Source organism: Myotis daubentonii, chromosome 10 (assembly GCF_963259705.1).
Source record: "Myotis daubentonii chromosome 10, mMyoDau2.1, whole genome shotgun sequence".
Classification (NCBI taxonomy): Eukaryota; Metazoa; Chordata; class Mammalia; order Chiroptera; family Vespertilionidae; genus Myotis; species Myotis daubentonii.
In genome coordinates this window covers 59243740-59263076 of record NC_081849.1, presented here as the reverse complement: position 1 = coordinate 59263076, position 19337 = coordinate 59243740, and the positions used below count along the sequence as shown (strand labels likewise).

Genomic DNA, 19337 nt, shown 5'->3' with positions numbered 1-19337 from the left:
TTAGGGACAAATTCTTCTAATAGCCTCTTACTGGGAACTATTTTGAGCAATAAAAATTAAATGTGTAAGTTAGGAAAACTTTACCAAGTGAAAATACCCTTTCAAGAAGGGCTGGCTATTTCAAAAGACATGCTGATATTCTCCAACAGCCCCCATTTTGCCCCTGAGGGCTACCCTACCCCTTGTAAGGATATAATAAGAAAGCACTACCTTCTGTTCTTACAGCTACATTCAGCTGTGACTAATCCTCTCCATAGTTTATCTGCCACTCCACATATCCTAGACCAGCCGTGGGCAAACTCCGGCCCGCGGGCCGGATCCAGTCCGTTCGGCTGTTCTATCCGGCCTGCGGAGCTGAAAGAGTGAAGGGTTCTCTTGCTCTCCCCTCCGCTCCTTCACCAGCAGCAGTGTTAACATGTATTAGTTCACACAAACACTCCATCCATGCTTTTGTTCAGGCCCTCTGGTCCAGTTTAAGAACCCATTGTGGCCCTCGAGTCAAAAAGTTTGCCCACCCCTGTCCTAGACTCTCAGTGCAACCAATTGGGTCCAGTATCATGTGGAAGAATGTGGAATTAACTCATTAATGTGTTATGTTTTAAATCTAAATAATCATAGAGATATCTTAGTGATCTGGCTCTATCAGATTGATGGCTGCGCATAAGAATGCAACAAAATTATTGTAGGAAACATCAGTAAATTAGTATGCTTGCGCTATACTGTTTCATTCTCTTATTCAACATCTAAAAAATATTTGGGAGGATTGAGAGCAATAATAGAGATTTATAAATATTAATTTATTTGTAAAAGTCATAATTATGTTTCCAATTAAAATTATATGATTTTCTGTTTTAAAGAGGGAAGTTTTTTGGAAAAGCCTTTAAGCTTCATTATTTGTTTTTTTGTAAGTAAATTTCAAGGAACTCCGCAAAATAGCAAGAGCTAGCAACTATGACTGGCATGAATTTCTCTGACAAATATCATGAAATTTTTTACAAAAAATTCATTACTATTGTGAATTGAGATGGATCTTACTCTTATTCAATGAAAGTAATTTTTTACCTAATACTGAGTTACATTCCACTTTAGATTTTCTATTTCAAAGGGCGACTCAAATTTCTAAGATGTTAAACCAAGTATTGAGCCATTTTTGTATATGTAATAAAAGTCTTTAAAATTAAAATGGTAATCCTAAAAAAACCAAATGCATGAAAAAAAAAATGGTCTGACTGTATAACAAAGGGGAGTTATATAATTCTACTTGAGTGAAATCTTTCATCTTTGATTTACAGGTTAGAGTCCTCTTTAACTAAAACCATATTGTTCTATATCTTTCATATCATGGCCTTCCCTAAAACCTTGTTTTAATTAAGGTTTCTTTCAGATTTCTGAATAAAAGCATGACAATCTTCACTTATGGCTTTAATATATCCTTTGAGTTAGGAAAATATATAAAAAGAAACATCAACTCTTTCAAAAGCATTGTCAGATATTAAATACTGCAAGGTATTCATATCAATGTCTTTATGTGTCCGAGTTATACATTGAAATAAAATTTTGGATGGTAGGGGGATAACCTACTTATATGTAGTAAGTTATTTTAAATCTCAGAAATAAAAGTCTTTTATTTTTAGTCTTTGACACTAAGGCAATATGTGCAAAGGTTAAGTTCCTGGTGGTTTTGTTTTGTTTTGTTTTGTTTTCACATAAAGGCACAACTTCAAGGTTAACTCAATTCAAGGTGACTTCAGTGCCTTCATTAACACATTTCAGAGTATAGAAAATTCAGTAACATTGCTTAAGCCATATTCACCTCAAAGATTCACAGCTATAAGAACACACTAGACAAAGCAACTGTGTTAACCTGGAGAGTAAAAAAAAAAAAAAAAAAATACTCAAGGCTCCTGAGAAATTGGGGAGATTATGGGTAATCTAGCTTTTCTATATGAAGTAAGGATGAAAGGTTAGAAGAAAGGAAGTGATGGAAGGCAGAAAAAGAAAAGTGAGAGAATAAGTTCTTGATAGATTTGGAATAAATTAGGACCGTCTTTGAAAAGTTTTCAAAGACACTGGAAATCTTCCACGGAACATATGCTCAGAGCTACTGTCATCATCAGAGGGAGGGATGTGAGCAGGGAGTGAGGTCTCATCCTCCCAGTTGCAAATCTCATCTGTGTGTGAGAACACAGGGGGGGGGGGGATGTTAGGGAAATAGGGTAGTTTTTTTTTTAAGTGACATAAAATATTGCACCATCCTATACAGTGTTTGAGGTTTGTTTGGCGTGTGGAGGTGGGGATATGGCATGGTTTGTTCCACTGAAAAAGCGTCAGCCCAGTTCCTCCATCTTGAACTCTTAACTAGCAAGAGTCGAACCATGTGTTAAAACAAAGGCCAAAAAACAAACCAAACCAAACCAAACAAAATCCCTGCGATCTGTCGGGAATTGCTATCCGTTCATAGCTGAAAGCAAATCCTGTAAACAATTTGAGACTGTTTGACAAAAATTACCCAATAAAAAAAAAAATGGATCAGAATGTCAGGAATGAGTATTTCTTAGGTTTTGCCCAAAATTTCACTGGCTGTCAGAGCGTTTGTAATGAACAGTATCTAATGCTGTATTAGACGTTTCTGGTTCCTGCTCTGGGCCCACGAGTGGGTCACCCAGCATACTAAATGCACGCTGGAAGCAGTTTCTTCCAGTCGTGGTTTACTGTAACTTTAGAATCACAGCGGTTACATTTTCGGAATCTTTAATGCCCTTTCAAGTCCATCCAAAGAACAAGTGAAGCTGCTGTTCAGAATTTCGTGCCCAGTGTTTATGTTCCATCGAATCTGTGCCACCCAGGCAGCAGACAAGACATGTCTGTGGGTGCTGGGGTGGGGGGTGGGGGGATACACAATGATGTCACACACAGGAAATATGGGGGGAGAGAGGGGGTCTTGGCACTTCACAAGGCTGGCTCCTCTTCCATAGGCTCACCAGCGATTCTGTAAAAATAAACAGGCAATCAGAATACGGCATAAGAGTACACAATGACATTGTAGATTTTCATGCATAATCAAAGCTGATTTTTCAGCTCTCTCTAATGTTTATTTGTGTTATTCAGTTATCCATAAATAGAGTTTCTTTCCTAGGAAGTATAAACAAATGTCAAGTGGAAAAACATTTTAGATCCAAGCAATCATTGAAAATGTTCCTGTTTATATTAAAACATGTCAGAATATTTTATAACTCTAGATTCCAAAATGTTCATGTTTTGTGTCTAGTTCAGTCCAATAATTTATTGAAAAAATTAACTACGATATTTTATTTTAGGAGCAATTGCAGTGATTTCCTATGGAACCAGGTTGCTAACTGGAGCAAAGGACCCAGCTAGCTTCTGGAGGAAACTCACCAGGGCTCTGGTTTTTGCTTCTGTTCTTTCATAACTGGATTGGCTGCCTGCCGGAGGCATTTCAAATCAAATTCTGAATTTGATTAGCAAATCGCTGCTACAGACCCAACGTTTTTACAAGAAATGCACTATGGTAGTGTGTAAATAGTTTTTATTCGGCATCATCTGTGGGGTGTTCTGCTCGGGTAAAACCAAAACTAATTGCTTGAAATTTATACTTGAGATTTAACCTTAATTTAGTAACACTCTGAGGGTGTTTTAAGGCAAACTTTCAGAATGATTTTTTAATTTAGCCAAAAGGACTAATTGTAGTAGGAACCCACATACATGAGGTGGCTGGATCGACGAGGGAACAATACTGGAATTTTAGATGCCGGGAGAATTGCGTTTTAGTCTGAAGGCTGCAATTTGCTAATGTTGCAATTTGTTAATGTTGTAACTGCACTTCTGTGAGGCTGTGGTTTCATGTTTATGAGCGTGAGAAAAAAGACGTTCCTTATTGAATTAGTGCAGGTTAAAGAAAAGGAGGTAAAATTGACTTGTAAACAACAAAGAGTATGGGACATTAGTTATTTAATACTTTGAAACTATCTTTTCGCCATCTAACGTATAAAATGGTGTTGAATAGCCTACAGAATTATGACTACGTTGCCATAAGGAAACACTATACATACATGGATGACTGTTTCCTCTGGGTGGTGGAATGGTGGGTAGGTGGTTTTCATTTTCTTTTTCTTATTGTTTATCTACTTGCGAATATTCTATAATGAATTACTTTCATACTAGAAAAAATGCTATGTTTAAAACACAACTGTTTATGAAAACAAATGATTTAGCCATGTTATTTTATAGACTTATAAGGAAAAAAGCCAAGATTTCTATGCAGTTAAAAAGTAATTGCTATTTTAGCTTAGCATTTTAATAACAAATTTAAAATACCGAAAGATTTTTATCTATGGAGTGATAAGAAGAAGATGTTAATGCATCCTCTGGAGAATGAGAACTATTAGGTATTCATTATTTAACATTACCAAAAAGAGAGTTCCAAATGAGTCCATGTGAAACAGTAAATACTACCACCACCACCACCACCACCACCACCACCACCACCACCACCACCACCACCACTACTACTAATGATAATCTCTAAGGAAGTTATAGTGTGTTTAAAAATGTACTGCATAAGAAAGTTGTAAGTGCGTTGAGTTGCTATAAAAGATAAAAGCTATCTAAATCATTAATACTGTATTAAAATCCTTCCAAACTAAAATTTCAGCATTCTGAGAAGAAACATTTTAAACTAAGGAAAACTAAGTAACCAAATTAGTATATCTGTAAACATGCCAACTTATTTACATCCGAGAATATGTGGATACCTTAGATATAGAATCCTTAAACTAGCTATTCTAATGGAGACTGAATTTTCTGATTTCTTCCCCTCTATCTTTTTTTGAGATAAACTTGACATATAACATAGGGGATGTTTAAGGTGTACAATTAGTGTGATAATTTGATACACACATATATTGCTAAATATTTACATTAACTAATCTTTTACCTTACATTATTACCATTATTTTGTGTTGCTATAGTAAGAACCATGTTGAACCTTCTTTTGTATGGCTGTATAATATTCTATCACACCTACAGACCGTATTCTGTGTCCATTTATCTGTCAATGGACACTAGGCTGTTTCCATGTCTTGGCTATTGTGAATTATGTTGCAATGAACATGAAAGTGCAGATATCTTTTCAAGATAAGTGATTTTTTTTCCTTCAGATATAGACACAGAAGTGGTTTGCTGGAACACATGATAGTTCTACTTTTAAGTTCTTGAGGACCGTTCATACTGCTTTCCACAGCGGCTGCACCAATTTATGTTCTAACCTATCATACGGAGGAGTTCTGTATTCTCCATATCCTCACTAACATTTTTTATCTATTGTTTTATTTGATGATAGCCATTTTAACACATGCAATTAGAGATCTCATTGTTGCTTTGATTTGCATTTCCCTGATGATTAGTGATATTGAGCACCTTTTCATGTAGTTGTTAGCCATTCGTACATCTTCTTTAGAAAAATATTCTGGTCCTTGACCATTTTGAAATTGGATTATTATTAGTAATTATTATTATTATTTATTGAATTGTCTGAGTTCCACGTATATTGTGGATGATAATCCCTTTTTAGATACAGATTGCAACTATTTTCTCCTTTTTCATAGGTTGCCTTTTCATTTTGATTGTCTTTTGCTCTATAGAAGATTTCTGTCTGATGTAATCACATTTGTTTATTTTTATTGCTTTTTCATTGTCGTCATATCTAAAAACCAGTGCAAAGACCCAGGTCAAGGATCATTTTCCCTATGTTTTCTTCTAAGAGTTTCATAGCTTCAGGTCTTACATTTAAGTCTTAATCCATTTTGAGCTAATTTTTGTGACTGGTGTCAGATAGGGGCCTGATTTCTACTCTTTTACATGTGAATATGCAGTTTTTCCAAAACCACTTATTGAAGACGTTATTATTTCCCCATTGAGTGTTCTTGGCTCCCTTGTCAAGTATCAGTTGACCATATGTGTGAGGGTTTATTGCTGGGCTCTCAGCTCTGTTCCATTGGTCTGTGTGTCTGTTTTTACGCCAGTGCCATATTGTTTTGATTGTTTTTGCTTTCTAATATCGTTTGATGCCTCTAGCTGTGTCCTTTCTCAAGATAGTTTTGGCTATTCAGGGTCTTCTGTAGCTCCATATGAACTTTAGGATTTTTTCTATTTCTTTGAAAAATGCCACTGGAGTTTTGGTAAGAATTGCATTGAATCTATAGATGACTTCGGTAGAATGGTTGTTTTAACAATATAAACTCTCCTAATTCATGAACATGGAATATATTTACATTTATTTGTGCATTCTTCAGTTTATTTAATCAGATTCTTCATTGTTTTTGGTGTATAGATCTTATTTTGTATCCTGGAACTTTACTGGATGTTTAATAGTGTCAACAGATTTTTTTTGGTGGAATTTCAACATTTTTTATATCCAAGATCATGTCATCAGCAAACAGAGACACTTATCTTATTTCTGATGTTAGAGGGAAATTTTTCAACATTTTATAATATGTGACCTTTATTATGTTGAGGTATGTTACCTCTATACCCAATTTGGTGAGAGTTTTTATTATCAAAGATAGTGAATTTTGTCCATTGCTTTTTCCGACCATATGATTCTTATCCTTCATTATATTAATGTAGTGTATCATACTGATTGATTTGCATACGATGAGCCATCCTTGCACACAATTTGATCACAGTGTATGATCCTTTCAATGTGCTGTTAAAATTGGTTTGCTAATATTTTGCTGAGGCTTTTGCATCTATGTTCAACAGGAATATGAACATAGTTTTCTTTACTTTACTATTTTTGTCTGGTTTGTTACCAGGATAATGCTGGCTGCATAAATTTAGTTGGTTGTGTTCCTTCCTCTTTAATTTTTTTGGAAGAGTTTGAGAAGGACTGGTGTTAATTCTTCCTTAAATTTTTAGAAGATTTCCCCAGTGAAACCACGGGACTGGGCTTTTGTTAGAAGATTTGTGATTACGGATTTAATTTCCTTACTAGTAACTGGTATGTTTAAATTTTCTGTTTCTTCATGATTCAAACTTGCTAGGTTGTATGCTTCAAGGAGTTTATCTATTTCTTTAAGGTTGTCCAATTTGTTGGCCTGTAATTGTTCAGAGTAGTTTCTTGTGACACTTTTTGTGTGGTATCAGTTATGATGTCTCCTCTTTCATTTATAATTTTATTTCTCTTTTTTTGCTGATTATAGCTAAAGGTTTGGCATTTTAAAATCTTTTTAAAAAGCAACTGTTAGTTTCATTGAGATTTTCTATTGTTTTTCTATTCTCTATTTCATTTATTTCTGCTCTGACTTTTATCTCCTTTCTTCTGCTGACTTTAGGCTTAATTTCTTCTTTTTCTAGTCCTTAAGGTTACTAAACTTAGTTTATTTAAGATATTTATTTCTTAATATAGGCATTTATTGATGTAAATTTTCCTCTTAGCACTGTTTTTGTTACATCCCATAAGTTTTGCTATGTTGTATTTCCATTTTCATTAGTTTCAAGATAACTTTTTAAATTTTCTTTTGATTTAATCCTTTATCCATTAGTTGGTCAGTTGTAAACAGGTGTTTAATTTCCACATATTGGTGAAATTTCTAGTTTTCCTTCTGTTACTGATTTCTAATTTCATACCACTATGGTCAGAAAAGATAATAGATATTACTTCAATATTTTAAATTTTTCTAAGAATTTTTTGTGACCTAAGATATGACCTGTTCTGGGGAATGTGGAATATGGAAATAAATGTATATGTTTTCCTTTTGTTGCATGGAATGTTTTGTGTATGTCTGTTAGGTTCACATGGTCTAAAGGTTAAGTCCAATGTTTCCTTACTGATTTTCTGTCTGGATGATCTATTCGTTGTAGAAAGTGGGGTATTTGATTCCCCTACTATTATTGTATTGGTGTCTATTACTCCCTTCAGATCTGTTAGTATTTGCATAATGTATTTAGGTGTCTGATTTTGGGTGCATATATATTTACAATTGTTGTTTCCTCTTGACAAGTTGACCTCTTTATCCCTATGACCTTTTCTGTGTCCTGTTACAGTTTTAGACTTAAAGTCTTATTTCTTTCTGATACCACTATTGCTACCTCTGCTCTATTTTGGTTTCCATTTACATGGAATATCTTTTTTTTTTTTTTTAACTCCCTTCACTTTGAGACTATGTGTGACCTGGAAACTAAAGTGAGTATTTTGTAGGCAGTAATACAATTGGTTCTTTTAAAAAAAAATTCATTCAGTCACACTATGCCTTTAGATTGGCATATCTTAATCCACTTAAATTTAAAATAATTAATGATTGTTATTACTTACTACTGTCACTTGTTAACTGTTTTGTGTCTGTTTGGTAGTTCCTATCTTCCTCTCTTGATGTCTTCCTTTTCAAATGATGATTTTCCATAGTGGTATACTTGGATTACCTTCTCATTGGATTGTGTGTATCTACTACTATAGGTTTCTGTTTTATGGTTACCCTGAAGCTTACTTGAAACATCTTATAGACATAACAGACTATTTTAACCTGATAACAGATTATATTTATGATGTCACAATTTACATCATTTTTTATTTTGTATCCATTAACAAATTATACCTGTGTTTATACTTTTGTCCTTTAACCTTTATACTAGAGTTATGTGATTAACATAGCATCATCATTATAGTACTGGAGTATTCTGAAGCTGCCTATATATTTACCTTTACCAGTGTGTTGTATATTTTCATGTTACTTGTTATCATCTTTTCTTTTCAGCTTGAAGAACTTCCAGCATTTCTTGTAAGGCAGGTCTTATGGTGATGAACAACCTCAGCTTTTGTTTTGGAAAGTCTTTATCTCACCTTCATTTCTGAAGGACAGCTATGCTGGGTAAAGTACGGTGCTTGGCAGTATTTTTCTTCATCACTTTGACTATATCATCCCACTCTTTCCTGGCCTGCATGAATTCTGCTGCTAAATCCACTGGTAGTTTTATAAAGGTTCCCTTGTATGAGAGAATTGTTTTTCTCTTGCTACTTTTACAATCCTCTCTTTGTCTTTGATTTTAGACAGCTTTATTATAATGTATCTTGGAGAAGGATCCTTTTGGATTGAAATTTTGGGCTGACTTATTAGCTTCATAAACTTCGATGTCCAAATCTCTCCTCAGGTTTGGGAAGTTCTCAGCCATTGTTACTTTAAATAAGTTTTCTGCCCCTTTCATCCTTGTCCTCTCTTCTCCTTCTGGGACTCCAATAATTCAAAAATTGTTTGCTTAATGGTACTCCATAAGTCCAACAGGCTTTCCTCATTCTTTTTCATTACGTTTCCTTTTGATCCTCTGACTGGATAATTTTAAATGATTTCACTTCGAGCTAGCTGATTCTTACTTCTGCTTGGCTCAGTCCAAAGTTGAGCTCTGTACTTAATTCTTTAGTTCAGTTATTGTATTCTTCAGCTCTGAACGTTGGTTTGGTTCTTTTTTTTTTTATTAGTTAAGGTATTACAAATGTGTCCTCATCCCCCCCAATAACCCCCAACCTCCCCCCCACACACAAACTCATGCTCCCATCCCCCTGTTGTCCATGTCCATTGGTTTGGCTTATATACATGTATTCAAGTCCTTTGGTTGATCTCTTCCCCTTACCCCCGCCCTCCCCTACTTTCCTTCTGGGGATTGATAGCCTGATCGCTGTTTCTCAGTCTTTGGGTCTGTCCCTTTTCATCAGTCTATGTTGTTCTCTATAATCCACAAATGAGTGAGATCATGTGGTATTTATCTTTCTCTGACTGGCTTATTTTACTTAGCATAATGCTCTCCAGTTCCATCCATGCCGTTGCAAATGGTAAGAGTTCCTTCCTTTTTAGAGCAGTATAGTATTCCATCGTGTAGATGTACCACAGTTTTCTAATCCACTCATCTGCTGATGGGCACTTAGGCTGTTTCCAGATCTTAGCTATGGTGAATTGTGCTGCTATAAACATATGGGTGCATATATCCTTTCTGATTGGTGTTTCTGGTTTCTTGGGATATATTCCTAGAAATGGATTCACAGGGTCAAATGGGAGTTCCATTTTCAGTTTTTTGAGGAAAATCCATATTGTCTTCCATAGTGGCTGCACCAGTCTGCATTCCCACCAGCAGTGCACAAGTGTTCCTTTTTCTCCACATCCTCTCTAGCACTTGTCATTTGTTGATGATAGCCAGTCTGACAGGTGTGAGATGGTACCTCATTGTTGTTTTGATTTGCATCTCTCAGATGACTAGTGACTTTGAGCATGTTTTCATATGTCTTTTGGCTTTCTGAATGTCCTCTTTTGAAAGGTGTCTATTTAGGTCCTTTGCCCATTTTTTGATTGGATTGTTTATCTTCCTTTTGTTAAGTTGTATGAATTCCCTATAAATTTTGGAGATTAGGCCCTTATCAGATATGACATTGGCAAATATGTTTTCCCACGCAGTGTGTTTTCTTGTTGTTTTGTTGATGGTTTCTTTTGCTGTGCAGAAGCTCACTCATTCATGGTTAATAGAGACCATTATAAATTTTTGAGCAATAATAGATACAGAGGCAGAACTGCCTCAAACAGATTGTCAAACTGCAGCGGGAAGGCTGGGGAGGGTTGGGGGGCAGGAAGGAGGGGGGTAAGAGATCAATCGAAGGACTTGTATGCATGCATATAAGCATAACCAATAGACATAAGACACTGGGGGGTAGGGGAGGCCAGGGGATTGTCAAGGGCGGGGGAAAAAAAAGGACACATATGTAATACCCTTTGTAATACTTTAAGCAATAAAAAAAAAGAATATTGAAAAGGGGGAAAAAAAGTTTACCTTGATGAACAAAAACACAGTTGTGGAAAAGGATGGGGGAAGGGGAGATATGAATCTTTTTATCTTTGAATTTAATTCTATTTTTAATTAAGTGAGGTAGAGATATAGTATGGTCCAAATAGAACCTCTAAAAGTAAATTTTAGTACAATAGTTCAACTAATTGAAAGCTATAAACTTCTACTACAGCAAGCCAATTTAACATTAAGGGTCTTCTTTCAATGAAGGGCAAACATTTTATATACTAAGGGAAGAATTAGTTCAGTCCACCAATGATAGGTTATGATCTTTTACACAAATAAAAATCAGAAAGAATTTAACTTCAGTTAAGATATAGCATAAAATTATATTCTTTTATTTCCCCTTAAATGGGTATTTCATATCCTATGATTTTTAAAACAGTATTTAATTAATATTAATAATGTCAGTTAGTAAAATACATCCTATTTTATTGGTTTAATTTTTTTTTTTGAAGGAGACTTGTTTATTAAGAGAGGCATCATATTTAACACTGTACAGACACTGGAGCTAGGGGGACAGAGACCAGTCTTCTGAAGGGCTGGACTTTTTTTCTTAACTTTTAAACATTTGGAAATTATCTTTCTCAGGAGATCTGATAACAGTTTCCCATTGTCTTGCTCCACAAATTTCAACAAAAAGTAAACTTGAATGTGCTTAGGAAATTCACAAAGTGCTCTTTGTCAACATGACCTTTGACATTTCGTTTCTTACGGTCTCCTCTCAGTTGGTGAAGTACACATGCCTTACAAGGGGGCACTGAAATACCAGGAATGCTTTGCTCAGCATCACACAGTGAGCCGGGTTCCAGTCACCTGCTCTGTGTCTCTCAGGTCCACTGCTTCCATCCCGGCTCCTCGGCCAGTGTCCACATGATGGTTTGAATACAGAAAATACACCACCGGGGGACTTAGGAGTCATTTCCCATGGAAGACAGTACGGGCCTTCTGAAAGCCGGGCGCGTGGGCTTGTGGATGTGGCTTTCCGGTGTGCCAGGGTCTCCTGGCAGCTCCTGTACACGTCAATCAAGCAGTCCAGTTGGGGCTTGGCACTCTGGAAGACAGATACTACTTGGTATATCCCATTTGGTTCCACCGGATCATTCAATAAAATGCAGAGGTAGGCAGTCATCTTCTGCATGTAAATAGCCTCATTAATGATAACATCCTTCACCTTGCCCACCCCAATGAGGGTGGTGCTTTCTTTGCCAGAGACATAGGATGAAGTCATCTGGACGCCAAGGGAATCAGTGATTAACAGAGTCTTCTGATCAAGCTTCCCAAAATGGAGGTAACCAAGCAGGTTTCTGAGGGTGATGACTATGGCAGCGGAGAGAATCATGCTGTTCTCGCAGAGGGTGAAGAGCCACCAGCCACATGGAGCAGGTGACACTGGTGAGTGAGCGCAGTGAGAGCCAAGGACAGCTGAGGCAGAACTCGCAGCAGGACGGGGAGTAATAGATGTCCGAGAAGCTCAGCTCGTCCTCTATGATGGGACTACATGCACCCCTACGGTCCACTGCTCTGGCTGCTGCCACAGCCACCGGCCTGAATCCTTGCTGGTTTAATTTAATCCCTGTATTCTACTTCCTCGTCTTCCTCCAAGGCAAGCAATATAATGCATGCTTTGTACACGATTTTGTTCACAAGACATTCTTCAACGCTATGTATTACTGTTTTGTGGGCATATATAGTATTTTTATTTTATGCAAATTTTATTTTTATATACACAGGTATAATAAATCTTGCTTAATATTCTCCACCAGTGGTGTATTTATGTTTTTCTAGCCTGTAGCTGCCAAGTGCTGTGTGGCATCTCCATTGTGTACATTCACCACATTTTAACTATTCATTCTCCCAATACTGGGCCCTGGGTTTGACTCCTCCTATCTACCCATCTAAACTAATAAAAGACAAACATGCAAATTGACTGTACCTTTGCTATGCCTTAAGCCATGCCCACCAGCCAATCAGAGTGACTATATGCAAATTAACCCAACCCAGATGGTGGCCAGCAGCCATGGAGCTGAAGTGAGCAGGAGGCTTGGTTGCTCCAGTGATGGAGGAAGCCAAGCTTCCCGGCCGGTTCTGAGCTCCACTCAAAGCAACAAAGTTTCCATTATAGAAGGTAAATAAATCCAAGAATAAAAAAAAAAAAAAAGAAGAGTCACCAGGGGGCGCTTGGCCAGCCTGAAAACGGTCCTCAGCCCCTCACCCAGACTGGCTAGGCACCCCAGTGGGGACCCCCCACCCTAAAGGGGGTGTGGCCAGCCTGAAAACAGCCATCAGCCCCTTACCCAGGCTGGCCAAACCTCCATGGGTTGAGGGTCCCCACTGAGGGGGGGCTTGACCAGCTTGCAAACAGCCATCAGCCCCTCACCCAGACTGGCCAGGCACCCAAGTGGTGACCCCACCCTGAAGGGGGTGTGACCAGCTGCAAACAGCCATCAGCCCCTCACCCAGGTTGGCCAGGCACTCCAGCAGCACCCCCACCCTGATCCGGGACACCCTTCAGGGCAAACCAGCCAGCCCCCACCTGTGCACCAGGCCTCTATCCTATATAATGAAAGGGTAATATGCAAACTGACCCTAACAGCAGAACGACTGGGAATGACTGGTCACTATGACACACACTGACCACCAGGAGCCAGACGCTCAATGCAGGAGCTGCCCTCTTGTGCTCAGTGCGCTCCCACAGGGGGAGCTCTGCTCAGCCACAAGCCAGGCTGATGGCTGCCAATACAGTGGTGGTGGTGGGAGGCTCTCCTACCTCCTCAGGGGAGGCTCTCCTACCTCCTCAGCAGCGCTAAGGATGCCTGACTGCAGCTTAGGTCTGCTCCCCAATGGCAAGTGGACATCCCCCGAGGGCTCCCAGGCTGTGAGAGGGCACATGCTGGGCTTAGAGACGCTCTGCCCCCTATGCACAAATTTTTGTACACTGGGCCTCTAGTCATTAATAAAGCTGTAGTGAACTTCTTAGAATATGTACTCGAATGACCCTCAGTGAGAATGTCTTCAGTATACATTCCCAGGAGCATGATTACTATGTCATATGCTTTGCATATACTAACTGGTAGTAAATTGCTTTCTAGCATGGCTGTCATAATTTACCTTTCCACAGCTATGAGGGCTCACTCCAAAGCCCCACAGCTCCCCAAAAGCTGGCATGCCTTTGTATACTGAACTTTTCATTGATTCAAGAAATAATTACTGAGTATATAGTATTCATATAGCTCTGTTCTAGGCACTAGAAATACAGAGGAGACATAAAAAGTAAAGCAGGGGACCTGATCTAATTTTGGGATTGATGGTCAGTGGACATTCTCCAAGGAGAGGAAGAAATATTTGATCTGTGATCTAAACTATAAGTGGAAGAGAATGGAGAAGTCAGCATAGAGTTAGTGGGAGTATAAGGAAGACAAGATAAGTAATCCAAACAGAGGAAAGGGTATGTGCCAAGAAGGTCTGATGTGAACATGAATATGGCTCTTTGGAGAAAATTTGAAACCACAATGAGATACTATTGAATACTCATTAGAAAGGCTTAGTTATAAAGACTGATTATACAAAGTGTAGGTGAGGATATGAAGCAACTGGAACTGTCATTCATTGCTGATAGGAATGAAAAATGGCATAGCCCTTTTGGAAAGCATTTTGGAAGTTTCTTACAAAGTAGAACATGGCTCCCTGTCAGCTCAGCAATTCCACTTCTAGGTATGTGTCAGAGAAATTGAGTGCTTCTGTTCACAAAATAAAAATGTGAACAAAATTTCAGAGAGTTAGATTCTTCAAAAAATTAAAAATGTCATTACCATGTGATTCAGTAATTCCACTTCTGGGTATATATCCAAAAGAACTGAAAACAGGATCTTGAAGAGATACTTGCACGCTCATTCATTGAAGTATTCAGCCATATGAAAGATGGAAGTCTTGACATATGCTACAACATGGATGAACCTTGAAGATATTATGCTAAGTAAAGTAAGCCAAGTCACAAAAAGGCAAATGCTGAATGATTCCACTTATATGAGGTACCTAAGTCGTCATATGCTTAGAAACAGAAAGCAGAATGATGGTTTCCATGAGCTGGGGTGAGGGGGAGAAGGGAAGCTATTGTTAAATAGGCTTAGAGTTCTGTTTTACATGGTGAAAATTTTCTAGAGATATGTTGCACAAAAATGGACATATTCTTAATGGTAGTTATTGTACACTCAAAAATGGTTCAGATGGTAAATGTTATGTGCTTTTTACCACAGTAAAGAAAAATCAGCTCTATGGATAGAGCATTGGCCTGTGGACTGAAGGGTCCCGGGTTCAATTCTGGTCAAGGGCACATGCCTGGGTTTTGGGCTCCATTCCCAGTTGAGGGTATGCATGAGGCAGCTAATCAATGATTCTCTCTTCCTCTCTGAAATCAGTAAAAATATATTTAAAAAAAGAAAAATCATAGCATCTTTATTCATGATAGCCCCAAATACCAGAGGACCTGAATAGACATCTTTCCAAACAAGACATTCAGATGGCCAACAGGTACATGAAAATGTGCTCAACGTCAGCTAATCATCAGGGAAATGCAAATCAAAACCACAATGAGATATCACCTCTTACTTGTTAGAATGGTTATTATAAAAAAGATAAGAAATAACAAGTTTTGGCTAGAATGAGGAGAAAAAAGAATCCTTGTGCACTGTTGGTGGCAATGTACATTTTTGCAATGACTATGAAAAACAGTGTGGAGGTTCCTCAAAACATTAAAAATAGAACTACCATATGATCCAGAAATTCCACTTCTGGGTATTTACATGGAGGAAATGAAAATACTAATTCAAAAAGATATCTGTACCCCCATGTTCATGGTAGCATTATTTACAATAGCTAAGTCATGGAAGTAACCAAAGTGTTCATCCTATCTAATAAAGACAGAATATGCAAATTGTCCATCACTTCACAACAAAGATGGCGGCACCCACAGCCAATAAGGAGGGAATATGCAAATTGACACAACAAAGATGGAGGCGGTGACTCTGGCCTAGAGCAAAGGCCTGGGTCCCAGGTGCTGGAGGGAAGTCGGTGCTGGCAGCCAGGGGAAGGAAGGCCTACTCTTGCATGAATTTCTGCATCGGGCCTCTAGTTAATAGATAAATGCTTAATGAAAATTAGATACACACATATAAATATATATATTATATATATATACATATATATATATATATATATATATATATATAAAATGAAATATTATTCAGTCTTAAAAAAGAAGGAAATCTTGCCATTTGCAATAACATGGATGGACCCTGAGGGCATTATGTTAAGTGAAGTAAGTCAGACAAAGAAAGACAAGTACTGTAGATCTCACATATGGAAGCTAAAAAAACAACCCTAAACTTAGACAGTAAACAGATTGGTGGTTGTCAGAGATAGGGCAAAATGGGAAAAGGTGATCAAAAGGTAGAAACTTCCAGTTATAATTAAATATAAGTCATGGGAATCTATGTACTGCATGGAGACTACATAGTTAATAATAATGTGTTGTATATTTGAAAGTTGCTATGAGAGTAAATCTTAAAAAATTTCTCATAAAAAAATAACACAATTTGTAGCTACGTATGGTGATGAATGTTAAATGGATTTATTGTGGTGTGTTTTTCCCCCCCAATATTCACAAATGTCAAATAATTATGATGTACACCTGAAAGTAATACAATGTTACATGTCAATTATATCTCAATTTTAAAAAGCAGAAATAAAATTAACAACTCCAAATGGGAAACAAGTCAAACACGCATCCACATGTGCATGAATAAAGAAATTAGGCTTTGTTTATACATTGGAATCATGCATTATAATAGAAATGAACAAACTGCTGACTGAATGGATTCAAACACATTATGCTTAGTAGAGTGAAAGCCAGATAAAAAGCAATATATATTACATGATTCCTTTTAGATTAAATTCAAGAACTAGCAAAACTAATCTACAGTGTTAAAAAAAAAAAAAAGGGTTACTTCTGGTGGGAGTGGCATTGACTAATAAGATGCACAAATTAACTTCCTTGGTGATGAAAATGTTCTTGATCTGTTCTGGGTGGTGTGTATGTGACTATGGAATAAGTACAAATATTTTGATTTGTGCATCTCAGGTTTATCAGGTATATCGTAGTTAAAAAAAATGAAACAAGGTCATGTTGGAAAGCAGATCACCAAACAAAGAGGAAAGATGTCAGAGATAAGGCACAAAATGAAGGTAAGCGTCTGATCATGCCAGGGTTATGGGTCCTGTTAAGGATGCTAATCTTAATGCTAATGGATGGAAAGGCATTTCAAGTGGAGGCATGGCAAGATTTGCTCTCTAGTTGTTTTTTGAATAGTTTGCATGAGCTCCCTGATTGCTGTGTAGAAAATAGATTAGAAAAGAGGCAAAATGTATATGGGAATTAGTAAGGCAACTACTGTGAATTTGAATGAAAGATGAAAGTACTCTGGACTGTGTTGGCAGTAGAAGTTAAAAAAAAACAAACCACACACAATAGTCTCTCTCTCTCGGCTGCCTTTCTTCTTATCTACTAGGTAAAATCCTACATTTTCTTTCACCCTGGCTCATTTGTCCTAATCTTATGATTTGATCCCTAGTTCTTGACCACTGTTAGGTCTTGTTTCATTCTGCAGCTCACTCTATTAAAATGACTTGTCACTTATAGTTGATTGCTCATGTCTGATCCTGTGGTAGGAAGAATAACAGCCGCAAAAGATATCTATAACCTAATCCTGGAAGCTATGAATGTGTTGCCTTGCAAGACAAAAGTAACTCTGTAGATGTGCTTAAGGTTAAGGACCTTGAGATGGAGAATTATTCTAAACTAGAGGCCCAGTGCACAAAATTCATGCAGGGGGGTGGGGAGGGGTTCCCTCAGCTTGGCCTGCACCCTCTCCAATCCGGGACCCCTCAGGAGATGTCTGACTGCCAGTTTAGGCTGTAAACTGGTAGTCGGACATCTCTATCGCAATCCGGGACCGCTGGCTCCTAACCGCTCACCTGCCTACCTGCCTGATCACCCCTAACCACTCTGCCTGCCTGCCTGATCACCCCTAACCACTCTGCCTGCCTGCCTGATTGCCCCTAACCCCTCTGCCTGCCAGCCTGATCACCCCTAACTGCTCTCTCCTGCAGGCCTGATTGCCCCTAACTGCTCTGCCTGCCTGCCTGATTGCCCCTAACCACCTCTGCCTCAGCCCTCACCACCATGGCTTTGCCCTGAAGGATGTCCTGTCTATTCAGCCTAATTAGCATATTACCCTTTTATTAGTATAGATCAGCGGTTCTCAACCTGTGGGTAGCGACCCCTTTGGCAGCTGAACGACCCTTTCACAGGGGTTGACTAAGACCATCCTGCATATCAGATATTTACATTACAATTCATAACAGTAGCAACATTACAGTTATGAAGTAGCAACGAAAATAATTTTATGGTTGGGTCACAACATGAGGAACTGTATTTAAAGGGCCAGAAGGTTGAGAACCACTGGCATAGATTATCCTGGTATGTCTAATGTAATCATATGAGTCTTTAAAGGTAGAGAATCTTCCTGTTTGTTTGTTTTTTAAGCCAAGTTTCCTAGCTTTTCTTCTTCAGTTCGAGAGAGATGTGATGACTGCAGAAAGGTCAGAGAGATATAAAGTTGTTGGCTTTCAAGATAGAGGAAGGCGCTCCTGAGCCAAGGAATGCAGGCAGCCTCTAGACACGAGAAAAGTCAAAGAAACAGATTCTTCCCTGCAGCTTCCAGAAAGGAACCAGACCCGTCCAGCTTCTGATTTTAGCCCAAGAGATCTTTGTCAGCTTTCTGACCTTTTGCCACTTTAAGCCACTGAGTTTGTAGTAACTTTTAAAGATAGCAATTGGAAACTAATACAATCCCCAAGTAAGTGAATGTTTTGAGGACTGCAAGGAAGCTTTGTGACCCTGGCTCCCAACATTTGTCTCCCACATAGAAAAAATCAGGCAGTGTTTAAAGAATGCACAAAGCACATTTTCTTCCTCCTCATTCTGTAAGTTGGAAGATAATCCTGTGATCTGCCAGCATCCCTTTTGAATTTTCCTTCTCCCATAAAGTCAATTCCTTTTTTCATTCCAAGAGATACTTGACTGCCCCCTTCTTCCTTTGTTGTGTTTCCCCAGTCAACCCATGTTTTTGATGTGAGTACTATGGATTCTGGTTATTCAACATATTTGAAAAAGCACACTGTCAATTAGTACTATGAAAGAAAATAAAGGTAAAATACACATTCATAAACTCACAAAATTCATAAACTCATAAAATTATAAAAATGCTGATTCCCTCAGATAACATAATAAATAGGGAGAAGAGCTTAGGTATCATCATAAAACGTTATGTTATCAATGTTATGTTTAACAATGTTTTGCCTTCTATCTTGGATTTATTCATTTAATAAGTATTTGTTTATTACCTACAATGTCTTTGGCATCATGGAAGTTCTTA

The 19337-nt window shown here is 37.9% G+C and overlaps 1 protein-coding gene and 1 pseudogene across 1 annotated transcript in view; both read right to left on the bottom strand.

The window, feature by feature from the left end:
* Nucleotides 1–526: 526 nt before the first annotated feature.
* The window catches only part of HDAC9 (histone deacetylase 9), an 841916-nt gene continuing 823105 nt past the window's right edge, over nt 527–19337 (bottom strand). Inside the window, exon 27 of the mRNA XM_059712491.1 lies at nt 527–2989. Within this exon, the coding sequence (XP_059568474.1) occupies nt 2950–2989 (40 nt within the window). The 3' untranslated portion in view covers nt 527–2949. The remainder of the gene's footprint in view (nt 2990–19337) is intronic.
* Nucleotides 11418–14010, bottom strand: LOC132211286 (phosphatidylinositol N-acetylglucosaminyltransferase subunit H-like; annotated as a pseudogene).